Source organism: Geotrypetes seraphini, chromosome 3 (assembly GCF_902459505.1).
Source record: "Geotrypetes seraphini chromosome 3, aGeoSer1.1, whole genome shotgun sequence".
NCBI lineage: Eukaryota > Metazoa > Chordata > Amphibia > Gymnophiona > Dermophiidae > Geotrypetes > Geotrypetes seraphini.
The window spans coordinates 371,513,093-371,534,627 of record NC_047086.1 but is presented as its reverse complement, the minus strand read 5'-3'; the positions used below and the strand labels follow the sequence as shown (position 1 = coordinate 371,534,627).

Below are 21,535 nucleotides of genomic sequence, written 5' to 3'. Positions count from 1 at the left end.
CACGTGGGCGGAGCTACAAACATAAAATCAGATTTCACCCATTCATGTCAATGGAAAAAATGTAAAAAGCTGCCATTCTCACAGTAATTCAAAAACGGCTTGACCGATTTGAAAGAAACTTGGTATGCAGATCCCTCACTACCTGGGGTGATATGTTCTGGGGGTCTCGCGGCCCACCTGCACACGTGGGCGGAGCTACAAACAGAAAATCTGATTTCACCCATTCATGTCAATGGAAAAAATGTAAAAAGCTGCCATTCTCACTGTAATTCAAAAACGCCTTGACCGATTTGAACGAAATTTGGTATGCAGATCCCTCACTACCTGGGGTGATATGTTCTGGGGGTCTCGCGGCCCACAACTCTATGTTGCTTGCTCAAGGCTGGGTTTACCCAAGAATTTATATGTTCTTGCTCCAGGAGGTGAAACTAAAAATGTTGTTTATAATCACGTTTTGCGTTAGTTGTATTGTATTCATTTTGTCAAATATTTCACATTATAATTTGAATATTGTACTTTTTATTAAGCTGTAAAAAAATAATTTCATTAAGCTGTAAAAAAATAATTTCATTCACCACTATAAAGTATCTTTATTTGAATCCATTTACAGTGTTATTGCTATAATTAAATACCCGTGCAACGCCGGTGCATCAGCTAGTATTTAATATTTAAACTTTTATTTGAAATCTGTTTTTATTGGCAAAAAGAATAACATCCAACAACCACATGTGACAAAGAAGAATTGGTACATTTCCAACTGTATACAAAAAGAGGGTCACCCCCCCCCCCCAAGAGGACTGGACTCTGATGTCCTCCTAGGTTACAAGGAGACCCCCCCCAGAACAAACCCCTACCCCCAACCCCCTCCCCTCCCAAAGACCCCAAAACAAAGAAAACCAAGGTCAGACAGGTGGGGTAGGATACAACTGCAGTCTGTTCAAAATTTTACTGCGACTTCTTGGAGACAAACTGTCCAAATAAGGAGACCAAGTTCGAACAAAGTCTCTGCTCTGGCGCTGAGAAGAGTAAGCCATCCGGGCTTTCCAGCCCATAAGTTCGTGCAATTTATTCCTCCAATACCAAAAGGAGGGAGGGACATCAGCCAGCCAGTGGTTCAAAATACACTTTTTCCCCAGAATATAACATTTACTCAGAAACAGGTTTTCAGCAGAGATATAAACAGAAAATACAGAGAAGTGAGCAAACAGCATGTGAAATAGAGAATGACATGGTGACAAAATTCATCACCGTTCCCGTCCCCGCAGGAAATAATCCCATGTCATTTTCTAGTGTCTATTTCAACCTCGGTCCTTCTACACCAGCATTCTTCAAAGCAAAGCTTGCGGGTCAGTGGTTGTACCCAATTATACTCTGATTCTTTCCTCTCTTCTTAAAGAATGACATGAAGATGGTTTCCTGCGGTTATCCGCGGGGACGGGGACGGGGATGAATTTTGTTACCGTGTCATTCTCTAATGTGAAACACAGAAAGAGGGACAGGAGTCTCAAGCAGGCCTTGAAGGAAGGAGGCCAAGTCCCCCCCCAAAACCCTGAATACTCTCACAACTCCAAAGGCCGTGAAAGTAAGAATTCACTTCAGTGAGGCAAGTGAGACAGTGTTGGGTATCCACACAGCCCATATAGTAGGTCCGGCTCTGGGAGGTATAGGCCCTCATCAGGGTTCTAAAGTGGCACTCACGAAGCTCCACATTGTATACTAAAACCGGGACTCGTCGGAGAGCTCGGCGCAACAAATCCGCTCCAAGCTCCCGCCCCAAATCCCTCTGCCAAGCCTCCAATACAAAAGAAAAGTCTCGAAGAGGGCCCAAATATTTAAACTTTTAAAGCAGCGTTGACATCATTTAAGCTTTCAATCATTGACACATATGCAGTGATTAGGCGGTGGGTTTTCCTACAGGGCTTGTCCCTGGGAGGGTTGCACTCTTCTGAGCATATGTAAGATTGAAAACCATTTTGGGGGCAATTAACAGTCATATAGAATTATTTGAACACATATTATAATTTATGCATTATCGACATTTCATGTGTTTCATCCAACTTTTTTGCCCTGTTTAAGACATTGATTTGGTCTGTTGTTTTTGGGGTTTTTTTTTTGCCACATGTACTGATTCTCCTACTGTAAATATCACCACTGGCTGCTGCACCATGTAACCTTCACCCTTACAGCTAAAAGGAGCTCAAAATTTAAAAAGTGGGGACGGGGTAGAGAGGGATATAAATCGGACCATCTGCTTTAGGTGCAGAATAGAGAGTTGCGCGGGGACAGAAATCCCACACATCCCCGCCCGTCCTTGCCAGGATCCTCTCCATCCCCATCCGTCCTCGTCAGGATCCTCTCCATCCCCACCCGTCCCCACCAGGATCCTCTCCGTCCCCACCCATCCCCACAAGGAATTACCTCCATCCCCGCCCGTCCCCATAAAAACAGCAATTACTTCTGACAGGATCATCAATTCCACAGTTTCTTTTGTGTTTGCGCTGCTGTTTTCCTTGTGGAATCTCTTTGGTGGAACCCTTTTTTTGTTTTCTGTTCAGGCAATTAACTTATACACCCCCTCTTTTACTAAGGCTGGCATGCCCATTATATTATATGGACGAACCCTGCTTCCAAAGCCTTCCATCCCCGTGGGAGTCCCGTTAGGGTTAGGGGGGTATTCCCGTTAGGGACCCCCGCGGGACCCGCGGGATTCCCGCGATCCCCGTTCCCGTGCAGAACTCTAGTGCAGAAACAGCTGGTTCTGGCTTTGGTGCACAATTTACTTAACATGACAACTGCAGACAGATAGAAACAAATAATAACATACGGTAATTACTGAATTGTTTTACTTCCATTGCATCCACCAAGGTACAGTAAACTCTCAGTTAATCGGCACCCATGGGGATTGAGAGATGCCGGATAAATGTAGTTTCTAGCTGCTTGAGAGTTACTGTTAACAACAGGCCTAACTAATACTATACCCCATACTATGCCATACCATAAACTGTTAAAAAAAAACAAAAAACTACTGGAGATGTGGTAGGCAAAGTGTGGATGTACTCAGGTAGGGCGTGCCAAGTTTCCACTTAAATTTCTGCCAGAAATTGATTTTATTTTCATTTTTATTTAAAATATTACAGTATTTCTTAGATTTTTTCTGGTTGTTTGAGAGTTCTGGTTAATAGAGAGTTCAAAACAAAAGAGCCAGGAATCCACAAATGCAACATCTATCTGCTATCAGTACAGATCCACCTTAAGCGGGATCCTACAGCGTATGACCCCGGCTGCGTCTCTTCCTGTAGGGTCTACGGGGGCTGCAAAGAAGAAGAAAGACTCGGAAGAAAACCAGGAACTTTCTGCCTCCTCAGCACTGGATATCCCTTCCAGCCCCACATCTGCAGAGGAGGAGAGGAGAAAAGACCCTCAGGGATCAGCCTAGCCTCCTCCTGTCTTTTGTCTTTCCAAGAACAGAGAAATCGCTGACCCAAAATCCATCCCAGCAACTGCAGAATTCAGAGGAGAAACAGGAGAGAAATGTCTGCCCTGGTTTCTAATCAGGTAAGAAATTCTCTGCCCTCGTCGTCTACAAAAAGAAAATCTTTCCCCTTTGTTATTTTTCAAGCCTTCCCTCTCCTTCTCTGTTTGTTTTGGAGTGGAACAGTAATCCAGTGATTAACTTTCAGTGGTTCTCAACCCTGTCCTGGGGACCCCCCCCCCCCCCAGCCAGTCGGGTTTTCAAGATCCCTAATGAATATGCATGAGAGAGATTTGCATATAATGGAAGTGTCAGGTATGCAAATCTCTCTCATGCATATTCATTAGGGCTATCTTGAAAACCCGACTGGCTGGGACATGGTTGAGAACCACTGGATTAGAGCATCAGGAAAAGCCAAAGCGGGGTTCAAATCCCATTCCTTGTGACCTTGGTAAAGTAACTTAATACTTAAAGAGTTTTCGGTTTACTAAGCTGTCGTGTTATAGCAGGTTTTGCCACTTTTCATCTCTGAAAAATTCTAGTGGGATTTACTAATGAAATACATGAGAGCCTGTTAAAACTGTATATGAGTGACTGAAATGCAGAGGTTATGGGGAAAAAAGTGTGGTGCGGTGGTTAAAGCTACAGCCACAGCACTTTGAGGTTGTGAGTTCAAATCCACACTGCTCCTTGTGACCCTGGGCAAGTCACTTAATCCCCCCATACATTAGATAGATTGTTAAACCACCAGGACAGACAGGGAAAAATGCTTGAATACCTGAATAAATTCATGTCAAACCAATCTAACCCCTCCCCCTTGGGAGAACAGTATAGAAAATTAAATAAATACTGTGTAGGCTAACTATATACAGTAGCTCCAATTTAAATGGAGGGACCGGGCAGAGAATTGACTGAAGACACACAAAAGGAGGGAATGAAGGCAGAAGTGTTGTTGGTATTTAGGGGAATGGGGCTCTCTTTCTACTATAATCTGCAGGAGATCTGACCTCACTGACAAGAGGCCATATGGCAAAGTCCGTTACACAACCATGTTAAGGAAACTGTGGCTGAGGGTGCCCTATTGGTTGTTCCAGGTGTCAGTCGCATTCAAGGACGTTGCTGCTTATTTCCTGGAAGTGGAGTGGAGCATTTTGAGAGAATGGCAGAAGGAGATTTATGAGAAGGTCATCAAGGAGGTTCACGGCATTCTGACGTCACAAGGTAATGCCTTCTCGTTCTCTGTCATCCACTGCACAGAAACATTATGGAATCTGTAGTAGAAAACTCACAGGTACCAGACCCCATGAGCGCCTGAAATTTAGAACCTAGCTTCTGATGTCATCTCCTAAGCAACAGGAGCTCCTGAAACACCTCACTGCTGCAGGCTCTGCAAAACACGCTTCTCTGTGCTCTAAGCCACTGTTTCTCAACTCGGTCATGGAGCACCCCCTTGCCAGTCAGGTTGTCAAGATATCGACAATGAATATGCATGAAAGACATTTGCATATAATAGAGGCAATGATGGTATAATCAAGTTTATGCAAATTCAATGTGGATATCTTGACAACCAGACTGGCAGGTCCGAATTGAGAAACACTGCTCTAAGACACAATGTTTATAGCTTAAACTGGAGGCTTCGTACAAGACCAGATGAAGTCTGTCTCCCTTTTCTGTGCCAAATAATGTGGCTTAGAAGATTAGAGAGGACTTGCCTCTAATTTCATGCTGAGATAAAACTTCAGAGGAGACATGATAGAGACCTACAAGATCATGAAGGGCATAGAGAGAGTAGAGAGAGACAGATTCTTCAAACTTTCAAAACATAAAAGAACAAGAGGGCATTCGGAAAAGTTGAAAGGGGACAGAATCAAAATGAATGCTAGGAAGTTCTTCTTTACCCAACGTGCGCTTCCAGAGGACGTAATAGGGCAGAGTACGGTACTGGGGTTCAAGCAAGGATTGGACAATTTCCTGCTGGAAAAGGGGATAGAGGGATATAGATAGAGGATTACTGCACAGGTCCTGGACCTGTTGGGCCGCTGCGTGAGCGGATTGCTGGGCACGATGACCCAGCGGAGGCATTGCTTATGTTCTTATATGTTCTTATGTTAAGTGGATGATGGTCGGCTCCACAATGCAATATAACCCTTCCAGAGAAGGCTGACACCCGTAATGCCTCCAGCTTAGAGGGTCATGAAGAGAAATGACTGTACCAGCAAACCTCTAAGAGACCAGTCGTAATTGCCCCCCACCAAGGGCTACCAAACGTCCAGATTTCCCTCCACATGTCATCCTTTTCAAGGACATGTCCGGGGGTTTGGGCGGCTTTTCAAAACCCGGCATTTTGTCCGGGTTTTGAAATGCCTCCTCAAATCACGTCGGGCACGTGTGCGTGACATCATCGCGTGGCCTCCTTGCATGTGCGGGCTTCCTCCCTGCCCAAGAGCAGGCAGTGGGGGGGTGGGGGAGCAAGGCTAGGGCGGGACTAGGGTGTTACAAGGCGGGGATGGGCAGCATTGGGCAGGCCTGGGGGGCGGGCCTAGGGGGGTCCAGATTTTCCAATTGGAAAATCTGGCAACTCTACTTTCACCTCCGTACACATGCCCCGACGCTGCTTCATCGTAACAGGTCACAGGTGGAACCTCCCCAGGGATTCTACAAATAGAAATTAAATGCCCTTTTCCTACTCCTTATTGACAGGTTATTCAATTGTTAATCCTGACGTTATATTCAAGATAAAAAAGGAAGATGAGAAATATTTCAGTCAAGGCTGTGAGTCTGAGGGAAAGGAAATCCCAAATGACCCCACGAAAAGTAAGTAGATACTTTGGATTTACAGGGGTTTTTTATTTTCAGATCACAGAAGATATGTCATTCACATCAAACATTTGGGGACTTAAAGCCCATTTCCTGATTTAATGTTATCTGATGCTAGGTGAATCCTTCTAGACATGTTTTCTCACCACAGGCCTTCCAGTTGTAACATCCGTGTTCTCACTGAGCGTTAAACAAGAGGAAGATCTCCCCTTCACGGATCATCCTGGATCAGTAATGTCTGAGCAGACTCACCTTTCTGGAACAAGTAAGTATAAAACTCCTGCACATCTTTACTAAAAGTCTGGTGGGACAATTTAAGAATTCGGCACTTGAGGGCTACGAGGGCCGTTGTCCTCTCTCCTTCTCCCGCTATCTGTTTCCCTACTTTGGATGGAGTGGACTTCCTGTGGAGGCACCTGATAGGGGAGAAGGGACATCTTGGTAGGTGGTGGGTGGAGTCAGGCTTGCAAAACCTTTCATAATACAGTAGCATGCCATGGTGTCGTTGAAAGGACTTTTGACGGAGAAGAGGTTTCTCCATTGTTGTGGAGGAATATGGAGTTCTTTTACATTGCGGGTGCAGAGCAGTACGTAATGCAGTTTACATAATAGATTATGCAGATAACATAATAGATTATTTCTATACCGCATAGCTGGTAAGTTCAATGCGGTTTACAAATATTAATAACATTAAAAAAAATGAAACAACATTTGATTAGTTGATAAACAACATTTGATTAATTAATAAACAAATGTATCTTCAATTGCTTCCAAAAGTAGCAGTAGGACACAGAGCTTAATAACAGAGGTTTCAATTCCCTGTCCCGTATATCCCCCTGATAAGAAAAAAAGATGTTGATGGTATTTTTTTTTATAACAACAGCCTTTTATTGATGGAAAATTAAAAAGGCCGTGTGAACTACGTGAGCGCTTAGATTGAACAAAGGAAAATGATTCGAGTAGGTAGATGGTTGCCGTGTCAAAAAGAACTTTGTAGCAAAGACAACCAAATTTAAATTTGACACGGGCTTTCACAGGCAACCAATGAAGTTCCCGATAAAAGGGATTCACATGGTCAAACTTTCTTAAGCCGTAAATCAGGCGAACCGTGGCATTCTGGACTATTCGCAATCTAGATAAAATCTTTTGTGGACCTGCTAAACATACTACAGTAATACATTTCGATATTAATGAGCCGATTTGTATGATTTTGCATGCAGTTTAGCTCAGTGGTTCTTAAACCTGTCCCGGGGGACCCCCAGCCAGTCGGGGTTTTCAAGATATCCCTAATGAATTTCCTGGTAGATGATGTGTTTCCTGTTTGTCAACTGATACCTGGTTTGTGTCGAACCATGGGTTCCTGCTCGAGTCACACTAGTTTTACTGGATATGGTCTGAAACCGGTGAGTCTCGCAAGTACAGCTCCTGAAGATGCCAAGTGGCGAAACACAGTCCTGTGTCGAGCTGTATGCATTGTCTTTTAAAGTGATGGAAAGTTGAGAAGAAAGAATGGAGCAGCGGATGATGATTGAGAAGTTGGCATGGACGGGTTTTTTTTTTTGCCATACAGTTGTCTTACTGTTTGGAAACCTCCTCTATCAGAATCGATGTTTACTGAACTAAAATCCTTTATTGGATAATTGCAACTACACAGAATGCAGTTGTAATTGTGATTATTGGGATTTGAGTGATTGTATGTGTGTGAATGGTGTATGAATTGGAAGATGGAAGAAAGGTTCACCAACTGCAAAATCTAATATAATAAAACGGTAAGCCGCGCATGCGCACTTCCTATGCGTGCGTCCGTTTTTCGTGAGCTGTAGCTAGGAAGTGCGCATTCGCGGCTTACAGTCTGGCCTTCCCTGCTCTCCACCTGCGGAGCGGCGGCTGCCGGCCACTAGCACCCCCTGCCCTCTCCGTCGCCTGGCTCCCTTCCTGGGGTTTTTCGCGGTGGCGGCTCCTCTTGCGTCCGGCCCTGTGTACTTACCCGCCAAACAATTTCTGCTGTTGCCGAAATTTGGCCCACCGTTCCTTCCCTTCCTCCATCAGGTACAGTTCAGCTCCGCCTATGTTAAAAGGAGCTGCTTTGAAATTGGAGTCCTGCCGCCACCATAACACGTTCCCTCTGCCGCGGTCCCATATGTCAGAGAAGGGGCGGGACCAAGGCAGAGGGGAAAGTGCTACGGCAGTGGCAGGCCTCCGATTTTGACGCGGCTCCTTTTAACATTGGTGGATTCACTGCACCTGATGGAGGGAGGGAAGGAAAGGTGGTTGTGCGCTGTTGAGCCCCTCTTTGCCCTCAGACCCTCTCCTAACTCATTATCTGCGCATTGTGGATGCTCGCTCCTGTCTCAGACCACTGGGGGGAGGTGCCTGTCTTCAGCTGCCGGGATGGAGGGAGAGAAGAAGAAAGAAGGGGCCCTGGCAAGCGAGTTATCAAAAGCCAACCATAGCCTGGGACCCCTACATGATATGAATAATGACCAGAGAACAAAAGGTAAGAAAAATAATTTTATTTTCTGTTTTGTAATTACAATATGTCAGATTTGAAATGTGTCTTGAGGGGGAGGGGCTGCCGCTGCAAAGTGCTTTGGTGGGGGAGCCATCCAGACCGCGAGTGTGGGGCCGTTGTAAGCGCGGATTGGTCAAGGAGCCACCCGCAAACAGCTTTGCTCTGGGGGGGAAGACAGAAGGGGCCATGGAGAGACAGGGAGAGGGTTAGGGGGGAGGGGTGTGCTGGGGGGAGACAGAAGGGGCCATGGAGAGACAGGGAGAGGGTTAGGGGGGAGGAGTGTGCTGGGGGGAGACAGAAGGGCCATGGAGAGATAGGAAAAGGGGGCTGCTGGAGACAGACAGCTTTGCTCTGGGGGGGAAGACAGAAGAGGGCCATGGAGAGACATATGGGGGGAGGTGGGTGCTGGGGGCAGACAGCTTTGCTTGGGGGGGAGGGGGAGACAGAAGGATACAAACAGCGGCCAAGGAGAGAGAGATAAAGAAACACAGACAGACAGACACATCTATTCTAGCACCCATTAATGTAACGGGCTTAAAGACTAGTATTTATATAAAAATATTTATAAATTGTGAAAAATTATGTAATATTTATAATTGATTAGTGATATAGGGTGTTTGATGGTATTTAAGTTATTAAACTAATTAAAAGGAAAAAGTGCTTTAGTAATAAATAATAGCTGATTTGTATTTTAGTAATGAATCTGCATGAGCGAGATTTGCCTATAAAGTAGGTAATAGGCGAACGGGAACAGGAGGAAAAAAGGCAAGAACTACAATAATCAAAGGAAAGTGAACATAAAAAGGAAAAAAAAATAGGGAGGGGGTCTGAGTAAATATTGACGGAAAGAGTTTAACCCTGATAAGGGCAGTTAAATATCAAAAGAAATTAATGTTGTACTTGGGTCATCGATATTACTAACTTATGAAGTTATAATTTATGGCACTTTATTACATGTTAAACCTTTTTTGGATCGTTATAAAAGCCGGTTTTTCTTAATAATGACGGGAGTAGCCATTCAAATGATAACACGCAATTGGAAATGTTATGATCAACTTAATTACACTTTCTGGTGGGCAAACTTGTGTTCTAGTTATAAATATGAAAGAATGAACAATGAAATTTTAGGTTATAGTAAAGTATTTAACATGGTGTGGAGCTCATTGGCATCATTTATTGAGTCACAATAGATGTCCATGTACCTTTTCTTTTTGTCTGACCTCCTTACACATCCAGGATGGGAGGGAGGGTGGTTGGAAATGTATTATTGCTTGTTATTTCTATTTTATTTATTGTATGGAAATTATAAATGTATATCTACTTTTATTAGTTAAGGGGGGGAGGGGGAGAAAATGAGTGTTGTTCAAATTATTTGCATATTTAAAGTGCTTTTCTTGATTTGCTTATGTTTAAATTAATTGTATTGCACTATTTATATTTTAAAATTAATAAAGATTTACAAAAAAAAAAAAAGAATTTATTTATTTTTAAAAATTGATATACCATTTAAACCTATCGTTACATATATAATTCAATAAAACAAATAAAATCAAACAAACATTAACATATACTCATCAGAAAATCACGTGATATGCCCATCAAAAGAACAACCTGGAAAAATGCGTTTTTAATAGTTTTCTGAAATTACCCCTGTCATGACATTTTTGTAATTGACCAACAAGTGAATTCCACAATTTGACTTAATTTAACTTAATTTTAAAGTGGGGAAGAGATGCTTGTAGGTGAAGATAGTTAGTTGTAAATAGGTGTCGGTAATGGCCGAGCTAATGGCCAAATGTTAGTTGGGAAATAAATGCGTGGCCATTTTACTACTACTGTTTATTATTTTTATAGCACTGCCAGATGCACGCAGCGCTGTACATTAAACAAGCAAGAGACAGTCCCTGCTCAAAAGAGCTTACAATCTAATTATGATAGGTACACTGGACAAAGATGGTGCATCAATATATGCTGCTCATGTAGGGAAATACAACGCGGTGAAGAGGTAGAGGGGGCCAGGGACTACAGAGGGAATGACAAACAGATGTGGTGCTTTATATATGCAGCTTTGATTAAAGTGGGCTTTTAGCCCGCATTTGAATATCATCAGAAATGGAGCCCGACGTGCCGAGTCAGGCAGGTTGTTCCAGGCATGTGCCACAGCAAGACAGAAGGGACGGAATCGGGAGTTGGTAGTAGAGGAGAAGGGTACAGACAAGTTTCCAGGGTGGAGTATAGGGAGAGATATGAGAGGAGAGATATTGAGGAGCTGCAGAGTGAATATACCCGTAGGTTGGTAAAAGGAGTTTGAACTATATGTGGAAGCAGACAGGGAGCCAATGAAGTGACTTGAGGAGGGTGGAAGCATGAGCATAACAAAATTCTGAACAGATTGAAGGGGAGAGAGATGGCTTAGCGGAAGACCTGTGAGAAACAAGTTGTAATCTAGTCAAGAAGTGACAAGAGCATGGATGAAGTCTTAGTAGCATGCTCAGAAAGGAAAGTCCAGATTTTAGCGATGTTGTATACCTAATTTTTTGTTTTACATGTTATATCTTAATTATATGAGCAGAACAGATATGTTTCTTGGGAAGTATCCCTGTACTCCTCCCTGTTTTATTTCTTCTCTAAGGCTGACCATTTACTTTGGTACAAACTGAAGAATTGGAGGACAGCCCAGAGGGATGGGAGGTGGAGAAACAGAATGCTAATAAGGCTCTCTACAAGAATTCTTATGAGAAGGGGTTGACTACCTGAAGGATCAGGAATAAAGTATCTGTCTACTAGAAAGAAGATTACCGACGTAAGAACCTAATCTTTCCATGAGATGCCTGCATATTCACTGCAATTGAGGGCAAATCACTTGGCCCAGCTTTATGGCTGGCATAAATGGCTGTGTTCTGGAACTTATTGCCAGAGGATGTTATAACAGTGGTTAATGTAGCTGGGTTAAAAAAAGGTTTGGACAAGTTCCTGGAGCAAAAAGTCCATAATCTGCAACTGAGTCCACAGCTTACCCTTGGCTTGGTAGCATAGAATGTTGCTACTATTTGGATTTTTGCCAGGTACTTGTGACTTGGATTGGCCTCTGTGAAGACGGGATACTGAACTAGATGGACCATTGGTCTGACCCAGTAAGGCTGTTCTTATGTTCCTACATGCAACACACGTATTTGACTGTCAGGCACCCATTTTCTCGTATTTGCCTTTTTACAGGTTTTCCTTCTTTGTGTGTTCCTAAGTGTATGAGGAGGTCAAAATACCAGTTAAAAAGATTAAAGAGAATGTCCTGGTGCTATTCACAGTAATTAAAAATGGTGAAGATGCCATGTATAAGGAGAGGTAGTGGACAATCACAGACTGGATGAAGTCAAGAAGTAAATCGAGCAGGAGGATTTTCAGACGAACAGGATATATTTCAGAACAGGAATAAGACAACGAGGGCCACCATAGAGGACTAAGGGGAAGGGGGGGGGGACACCACTGCCTGACAGGCACCGACATGAAGGTTGTGGATATAGAGGGTAAACAGAGAATATCTTCCAGATAGGTCAGTGGGTTCTAGATCCAGCAGGTCCACCAAATATACGGCTCCTCCCCAGACTTAATCAACTCCTGCACAGTGACAACTCAGCCTTTTCAGGCTAATATCTCACCTTTCCTTCTGTTTTCACCTCATTTGGTCCCTTTTCTATTCCATTTGTAGTTCTACCCTTCTTCCCTTCTGTTCCTGTCAGTGGTCATCTCGTCTTAGTTCTGTTTGACTTATGTATTTTAACCCTGATTTTAATTGTAAATCGCTTAGAAATCTGTATAAGTGTTTAATCAAATTTTAAATAAAACTTGGAAGAGGAGACATCTCCTTTTTTGCTCAGGAAAGGGAGGAGAGCCATTGTTTTCCCCTCCTTCTTCCTTTAGTGCACTCTAACGAGGCCTGAACTATAATGATTTAGCAAACTTCCAAGTCAGGCAGAATCTGATTTCGGATAAATAGCAATTAGGTGACAAGCAGTCTATGTTTTGACAGAAATGTTCATTACGTTTATGCAATAGCTGTATCTACAACATGCTTGTAGCTAATGAGGAAAGGAATTGCCTACCATGGTATTACAATTGCTAGAATAAATTTCTGATGCTCTCTTGGATCTGAACTGGTGTCAGTTCCTATAGAAAGAGCATCCTTCTGAACATGTATAGGCTCTGGGGGTAACTTGTCTAAACATTTTGTACTATTTTTTTCCCCTGTAAAAGGCTTTCATAATATCAAGCCTGACATTTTAATCCGATTTGAGCAAGAGGGATTCAGGACTGAGCTTCAGGGATCTGAGGAAAGAAGAAATCTGACCCCCACAGGCTCATGTGAGGAACTGCATGAAGCAGGTGATGTCGCTTGGATTAAAATTAGTAATGAGATGATACAAATTTATTTATATACCAATTATATTCTAAGTGGTTTACATTCAGGTACTTTATCATATTTCCCTATCTGTCCCGGTGGGCTCAAACTCTGTCTCTGGGGCAATGAAGGGATTAAGTGCCCAGGGCCACAAGGAGCAGCGAGGGATTTGAACCCACAAGCTCAGGGTGCTGAGACTGTAGCTCTAACCACTGCACCACACATCCCCTTACAGGAAAGATGCCTCCTCTGAAGTAGGCATGCTGCAAATAAGGTGCTATAATCACCGCTCCACCTGAAGGAATAAGACGTTATTTTGATTGTGATAATTATGGTAATTTTTGATATATTTCAAAATTATGTCTGCTACATAGTTCATCAAGATGACATTTGCAATGTTTGTAACATTTACAGGTTTTTTATGTTTAGTTATTTTAATGCACTAAAGGATAGCCCCTCCCCCACCCTTTTTACAAAGCTGTGCTAGCAGCTGCTGCACTGTACTGGCCCTGGAGCCCTTTAAATCCCTTTGGGCTTTGGGACAGTTACCACACCTGCCCACGCTAAAAGAGGCCATTATGTTGGTTTATTTGTTTTCATGATTGAATCTTACGAATTTTGAGGCAAATTCTATAAACGGCATCCCAATTGTAGGCGGCGGTAGGCATCTTACCGCTGTCTAACCTGCCAATCGGGACGCATATTTTTTTTTTTTAAAACAAACCACTCCCTGAGGCAGGCAGCCTACATTGTAGGCATTTTTGCAAGCCTAGGGAAACGTGTAGGGCCGCCTAAGTTAGCCCAGGGCTAGGCATGGGTGTGGTTTCGCCCAGAAGTGGCCTTAGGTGAGCTTAGGCAACTCTAGGCATCTCCCTAGGGCTGCGATAGGTGCCTGAAATGTACCGCATCTATTTGAAATGTTCCTGAAATTTCAAATAGACGTGGCCGCTGAACTGATCGTAGCAAGAGAATCTCCCTGCCGCAATCAGTTTAGCGGCCGCAGCAGGGAACCCGTCCCCCCGCGAAGTTGGCCAGCAGGAGGGATACCCAGTCCCTACGGCCAGAACACCCACCCTCTGATGACCAACCCCCTGAAAATTTGCCCCACCCCAACACCCTCCACGCCCACTTGGATCCTCCCGCCATACCTTTTTCTTGTAGGCTGGCCTTAGAGATGATTACTCCCTCCAGCCGGTGGGTCCGCCTCCACAGAACTGCCCAAGCACCATAGGAGGGGCCTTTGGCGCCTGGGCCAACCGGAATCTTAGGCCTCCCTCCCAGTGCATTCTGGGATGCACTGAGAGTGGCCTAAGACTCCGGTTGGCCAGATCCCTTTAGACCACGCCCATGGAGGGTGGCCAGATCCCTTAGGCCCCGTTGATCTTCAGGGGTGTGAGGTGTGGGTGTGGTTTCCAGCAGGAGGGACTGTGCATTTCTCCTGCCGTTGATCTTTGAGGGGGTGAGGGGTTCCGGCAGACATCCTTCCTGCTGGTGATCTTTGGGGGATGGCAGCAGGAGGAAATGGGCACTCCTCTTGCTGCGGATATTTGAGGTTCCAGCAGGAGAGACTAGACATCTCTCCTGCTGGCCGACTTCATGGCTGGGGGGTTTCCTGCTGCAGCCACTGAGCTGATTGCGGCAGGGAGATTCCCTTACCACGATGAGCTCAGTGGCAACGCGATTCTCTAAACGGCACCTGTGACATGGACGCTGGTTAGAGAATCGGGGTGGTTAGGCGGGATTAGGCGTCTGTCCGTCAGGACAGATGCGATTCTATATAGGAGGCCCATGTGCGATTCTCAAAAGCTGCTTAGGCGGCTGCTGAGACAGGGCATCCTATACAGAATCCGGCCCTTTGGATATATTTGTATTATTATCCTCCCCCTTTTACTAAGCCATAGTAGAGGTTTATACTGTGGCCCAGAGTGCTAAATACTCTAATGCTGGTCTGACACTCATAGAATTCCTATGAGTGTTGGAGCAGTGATGGAACATTTAGCGCTCTAGAAGGCTGTGGTAGAAACCTCTACCGCAGCTTAGTAAAAGAGGGGGGCATATTTTTTTAAATAGACCCCTGATGCAGGCATATTACCGAAACACAGCCTGAGTCGGGTCCTTCAATAAAAACTTAGATGCCAACCAATTCTTGCTTTATTCATTTGATAATCACACCCCCCCCCCATCCAATATCTATCATTTATTGTGTAGATAATGTGTTGTTTGATTTTCCTTATTTCTACTTTTCTCCTTTCATTAATGTCTGCTTTTTTCTCTCCTTTTCTTCCTCTTAACATAAGAACATAAGCAGTGGGTCAGACCAGAGGTCCATCGCGCCCAGCAGTCCACTTACGCGGCGGCCCATCAGGTCCAGGACCTGTATAGTAATCCTCTATCTATACCTTTCTATCCCCTTTTCCTTCAGGAAATTATCTAATCTATTCTTGAACCCCAATACCGAACTCTGTCCTATCACACCCTCTGGAAGCGCATTCCAGGTGTCCACCACCCTTTGGGTGAAAAAGAACCTCCTAGCACTGGTTCTGAATCTATCCCCTCTTAATTTTTCTGAAGGCCCTCTCGTTCTTGTAGTTTTCTGTCCCTCTCCACTTTCTCAATGCCCTTCGTGATCTTGTAAGTCTTATTTTTCACAATCACGTTCCCTCATCTGTTACAGCATGATTCTCAAAAGCTTAAGGCCGTCGTCAACTGAAAGATTTACTCTTATAGTGACATTTGCATTAGAGTCTGATAGAGATTTAATTCATCAAACTTACTTTAGACATATGAATAATACCTTTTTTGGTTCAACAATCCAAATATTTCCTGACATATCCTAAGCGACATAGAAGAGAAGAAAATACTTTTTGGTCTATAGAACAAGAGTTTTGGCTTTGGGCACATGCTTTGTTCTAAAATTTCCTGTCAAGGGCAGGATTTTTTTTTTTTTTATTTAATGCAGCAAGAGAGAATAGGCATCTCATAACTAGTGCCAATTAAGTGCTTGCTAGTTGCAATAATTAAATCATTGGAGCCCATTAACTAAATTATTTTGGATGACGAACTTGAATCCATGTCCAGTTTTGGTTGACATTTATAGAATCATGGGGAGAGTTTCTTGTCAACTGCTGCCTGGCAACAGTTGGTGACAGAAAAGTCAACTGAAAGCCAGATGCTGAAAAAAGTACCGTATATACTTGAATGTAAGATGAGATTTTGGGGCCTGGTAGGGAGGGAAGGGGGCTGGTTTCAGAGCCTGGCAGGGCAGGGAGGGAAGAGGGCTGGGTTCAGAGCCTGGTAGGGCAGGGAGGGAAGAGAACTGGGTTCAGAACCTGGCAGGGCAGGGAGGGAAGGGAGCTGGGGGGCAGAGCCTGGCTGGGGAAGGAGGGAGGGAGGGGATGCTGGATGCAGTTCCTGGCAGGGCATGGCATAACTTGAATATTAAGCCCCTGTCTTATATTCAAGTCAACTATTTTTTCTCTTTTTGGGGAGAACAATGGGGGTCTTCACTTATATTCGAGTATATATGGTAAGCATGTTATGGCATAGGGGTCAGTCAAGGATGCAGTATACGCTCTGTAGGGAAGTAGTAGACTTTCAGACTGTAATCTAAATCCAGCAGGTAACCAGTGATTTTGGATAAGCAGTGTTATCACCCAATCGAACTTCCTAGCACAACAGAAAGCGTAAATTGTGGTATTCTGAATGCATTAGAGACGACTACGCAGTGCGTTAGCAATATCTTCTTATATTGAATTATAAAAAATTCAGGCAAGGTGTGAAGTGAGCATACAGAAATGATAATTGTGCTGATTTATCGAGGAGGGAACCTACAGAATTAAATTGACAGAGAGCCCCAAAATGAGAAAATTGAGTACCCTGTCCACTGGAAATAGTAGGGGCAGGGAGACAGGAAGGGTCTCATTTGTAGCACCAGGCTGAAGAGAGTGGGGCAGTGGCATGATAAGGGGAGTGGGAAGGGGGGTCCGCCCTGGGTGTCATGTTAGTGGGGTGCCAGCATGCCTCCTCCTCTCCAGCCCTGCCTCCTCACCTCACCATGCGCGCACCCCCTCGCTCCCCCTGTACCTCTAGGTGTTCACAGCCACGAGCAACAACTTCAACCCTGCTCCTCGCGACCCTGCCGTCTCTCCCGTCTACGTCAATTCCAGGTGCCGCACACAGGAAGTGACATTGGTGGGAGAACCGATGGGGGTCATGAGGAGCACGTCGAAGGTCTTGTTGCTCGAGGTGATGAACGCCTAGAGGCACAGAGGAAGGGAAGGTGGTGCACACACAGCAGGGAGGTCAGGGAAGGAGCGGGAAGCAGAGACAAGAGTGGGGGAGGGATACCTCTCACCATCGCTGTGCCACTGGAGCTGGGACCCTAAAGCAAAGGGTTTATTCTGTAGAGGTTTTGGTCAATATATTATAGGAACCTGTCTGTGTTCAAAAGTCATGGTTCATTTTCAGAGCCTCAGAGGTTTCTGAATTCCTTCCGCCAGGATATTTACATTTGCTGAGCTCATAAAATTCCCATCATCTCTGTTTTGGCCAGGTTTTGCTATTCTTAGGTCTCCTTTAAAACCTGACGTTATTTATCCATTCTTCTAATAGGCAGCCAAAGTTACACTGCTGACCTCACAGTAGAGATCCTGAAAATGGAAGAGCTGACTTACAACGATTGGCTGGAGGGAGGTGAGCAGGAAACTGATATCAGTAGTGGTGAACCAAGAATTCCTCGAAATTAAATCCTTGGCGTTCTGAAGCCATTTCTAAATCTTCACATAGACAGCGAATGCTACTAGTGATTTTCAGGATCAGTTTTATCTCTTAGACATTAGAATTCAGTTTTCTTAAAACGACCGGGATCAGGTCCTGAATGAATCCCAGGTCTCCAAGCAGGGTGTTTAGAGGTTTTGGGTAGTCAATGTAATCAGTGGAGGGAAATCACTGCAGATATTGGAGCTGAGGATGTGTTGCCCAGAACCAGCAGAATGAGATCAGGATGATCTGTTTCTGTTTGTTCATATGCTATTGCCCGACTGCACCTGCTATAACCAACATCATTTCCTGTTGCATGTGATATAGAGCATATTTGTGGGCATATTTGTCTCTATATCACTTAGCTGTATAATTTGTGTATGTACTCTCATTTTTATCCAACAGATGATGGATTTGGGCACCGAAGTAATGGAATGAGAGTGTGCGATGGGCAGCAAAGAAAGGAATGGAAACACAAAGCCTCTTCTAGAAACAGCCAAGGTTGTTTAGCTGATTGCTTGGAAGGTATTAGTAGAGTAATACCCTCCAGTGTGAAATTAAAAACTCAAAAAGGAGAGAGGGTCATTGCGTGTGCTGAACAAGAGGGAAATCCCAACTACTTCTCAGATCTTGGACAAAATCAGAGACTCCATGGAAAAAGACTGTTTCAAAGCACTGCATGTAAGAAAGAGTTCACTGAAAAGACAAATATGACACAACAAAATAACATTCACAGAAATGACAAGCAATTCCAGTGCACTGAGTGTGAAACATGCTTTTCATATAAATCACAGCTTATAATTCATCAAAAAGTTCATAATGGACGAAAGCAATCAAAATATTCTGTACTTGATAAAGGCTCTAGCCAGATGTTTGAACTGAGAAGACACGAATTAATCAACACTAGAAAGAAACAAATGGATGAAATGATCCTCCAGGGAACAAAGCTGTTTAAATGTTCAGAATGTGATAAAAGGTTCATTAAAAAAGGTGACTTGGCATATCATGAAAGAATTCACACAGGAGAAAAACCTTTTAAATGTTCTGAATGTGATAAATATTTTCGCTCAAAATCTGATTTAAGAAAGCATGAAATAATCCACAGTGGAGAAAAACCATATAGATGTTCTAAATGTGATAAAAGCTTCACTCAAAAATACAGTGTCAGAATTCATGATAGAATACACACTGGAGAGAAACCATATAGGTGTTCTGAATGTGATAAAAGCTTTACTCAAAAATCTAAACTAAGGCATCATGAAAAAATCCACACTGGGGAGAAATATTTTAAATGTCCCGAATGTGATAAATATTATTGTTCAAAATCTGATCTAAAAAAGCATGAAATTATCCACAGTGGAGAGAAACCCTTTAAGTGTTCCAATTGTGATAAAAGCTTCACTCAAAAATATAGACTCAAAATTCATGAAAGAATTCACACCGGAGAGAAACCTTATAAGTGTTCTGAATGTGATAAAAGCTTCACTCAAAAATATAACCTCAGAATTCATGAACGACTCCACGCTAGAGAGAAACTGAAAGCATCTGTCTGATTGTGCCATTAAGGAATAGGAACAGGAAGATTCATATAAATATTTAGGTGTCAAGAAATAAAACAACAATTCAGCATAAAGTACTGAGAGAAAAGACCAGCAAAGAGCATTATAGGAGAATAAAACTAAATTGAAAAGTGATCTATCATCAATGAAAAGGAAAACTGGTGAATTGTTGTATATTTCTGAAGGGGACAGAACAAATTTATCTCCCCAAATCATGCTGAGCACATGGTGACTCCATTATATAAAATCAGATCTCAGCAAACTTACATTACAGTAGAAGTGTGTTAAGAAGGTATAAGAATAATATATACTGGTCAAATGTAGCCCAGGAAAAAGAGGTCATTGTTAGCTTATGTTCTAATGATCAGATGAAGGTAGTGACAGCGTAGTAAACTTCAGGAGATGAAACTAGAGAATGACACGGGGACAAATTTTTCCCCGTCCCCATAGAAACTCATTTTCCCGTCCCGTTCCCCACAAGTTCTTTTCCTGTCCTTGCCCCATTCCTACAAGCTCTGCCTCAAACCCTTTAAAATCCTAAGTAGCAACAATCTAAAGCTCATATTGTAATGTCATAATGCCCCATTCCACCAATGCCTAAGCTCCACCCTCATCTGCACAAGCCTCTGTTCTAGGCTTGTGCAATTAAGGCAGAGCTTACAGGAATGGGGCAGGGACAGTGACAAAACTCGCAGGGACAGGGAAATTGAGTTCCTGTTGAGGACAGGGGAAAAATTTGTCCCAGTGCCATTATCTAATGAAAACATCTTTCATACAGCAATGTGATAGTGAATTTCCTCATGGACCCACTGAAGCATAAAGTGAATTAAAGTAAACCATTAGGCAAGACCCTATTTGATTACATAAGATAAGCAAGAAGACTCAGAAAATTAAAGATAAGTACCAGAGTAAATAAAATGTAAACTAGTGAAAAATAATGCAGAAAGAAACAAAGAGGAGTGAAAATAGAGAGGTGCCACCATAGCCAGAGCAATTTAATAGGATGTGAAATACATGCTAGTCAAAGGAGCTTTTACTGGAAGAGATTGTGAGTTGTGCAGGTAGGGGGAATGGGTACAGGCTACAATAAAGGAGGAGCGTGTGGCGCAGTGGTTGGATCTACAGCCTCAGCACCCTGGGGTTGTGGGTTCAAACCCCGCGCTGCTCCTTGTGACCCTGGGCAAATCACTCAGTCCTCCATAGCCCCAGGTACGTTAGATTGATTGTGAGCCCACCGGGACAGATAGGGAAAATGCTTGAGTACCTGATTGTAAAAACCGCTTAGATAACCTTGATAGGCGGTATATAAAAAATCCTAATAATTAATAATAATAAACCACACTTGTGTTTTATGCTTTAAGAGGTTGTCTTAATTTATGTGATTCAGCCCTTTTGAATGTTCAGCCTTGGGTTTTTTTTAAATGTTTTAACTAATTCTAGATCTATGGTGAGTAAGTGGGATGTTTTACTTGATATGGGAGGGACACAAGGGGTTTAGCATTATTATTATTATTATTGCAGAATTATGGATGCCAGGGGAGTGGGGTTATATCTGAACTGCCTTGTCCCACAGGCTATTGGTATTTGTCCTGTGATCTTTTTCTTCTTAGCTATTTCTGGGCAAGAATCCAAAGCTTTACCCTGTACTGTGCTTGGGTTCCAACTGCCGAAATCTCTGTTAAGACTTACTCCAGCCCATCTACACCCTCCCAGCCATCTAATGCTGGTTTCACATTAACTGGCTCCCAAATGTTCACAGATCCATTCCTTGCCCCAGTCCTTAGCACAGTCTGTGCATACCTGGCTCCTCTCAAGATATACTTACATGGGGGCCACCCTCAGGCTCTACTGAGGGTGGCCAGAATCCTCTATGAATTCCTGTCCTTGCCGCCAATTCATTGCACATGGTCTCCTTCAGGTCACTGGTGGTAATGACTGGTGAGTTATGTGGTCATCAAGTCCCTATTTATTCTCAGCATTGAAAGAAAACTTCTCCAGAATCCTCACGGTTTTATTTGCTT

At 43.5% G+C, this 21,535-nt stretch overlaps 1 protein-coding gene across 2 annotated transcripts; it reads left to right on the top strand.

The window, feature by feature from the left end:
• Positions 1–3,299: 3,299 nt before the first annotated feature.
• On the top strand, positions 3,300–20,041 carry LOC117356334 (zinc finger protein 383-like). 2 transcript variants are annotated; one of them, XM_033935416.1, is made up of 7 exons: positions 3,300–3,555; positions 4,567–4,693; positions 6,173–6,286; positions 6,441–6,554; positions 13,053–13,181; positions 17,809–17,889; positions 18,361–20,041. In XM_033935416.1, exons 1-7 carry the CDS (start codon positions 3,532–3,534, stop codon positions 19,506–19,508), a joined length of 1,737 nt encoding a protein of 578 aa, XP_033791307.1. In that variant the 5' UTR covers positions 3,300–3,531; the 3' UTR covers positions 19,509–20,041. The 2 variants fall into 2 exon arrangements, with proteins under 2 accessions (XP_033791307.1, XP_033791308.1); XM_033935417.1 differs by lacking the exon at positions 13,053–13,181.
• Positions 20,042–21,535: the final 1,494 nt, after the last annotated feature.

Excerpts from the sequence above, each read along its gene's own strand:
- LOC117356334 (XM_033935416.1), top strand. The coding sequence starts at position 3,532 with ATGTCTGCCCTGGTTTCTAATCAG. Across the intron at positions 6,555-13,052 it reads GACTCACCTTTCTGGAACAA|GCTTTCATAATATCAAGCCT; the intron begins GTAAGTATAAAA and ends CCCCTGTAAAAG. Across the intron at positions 13,182-17,808 it reads TGAGGAACTGCATGAAGCAG|GCAGCCAAAGTTACACTGCT; the intron begins GTGATGTCGCTT and ends TTCTTCTAATAG.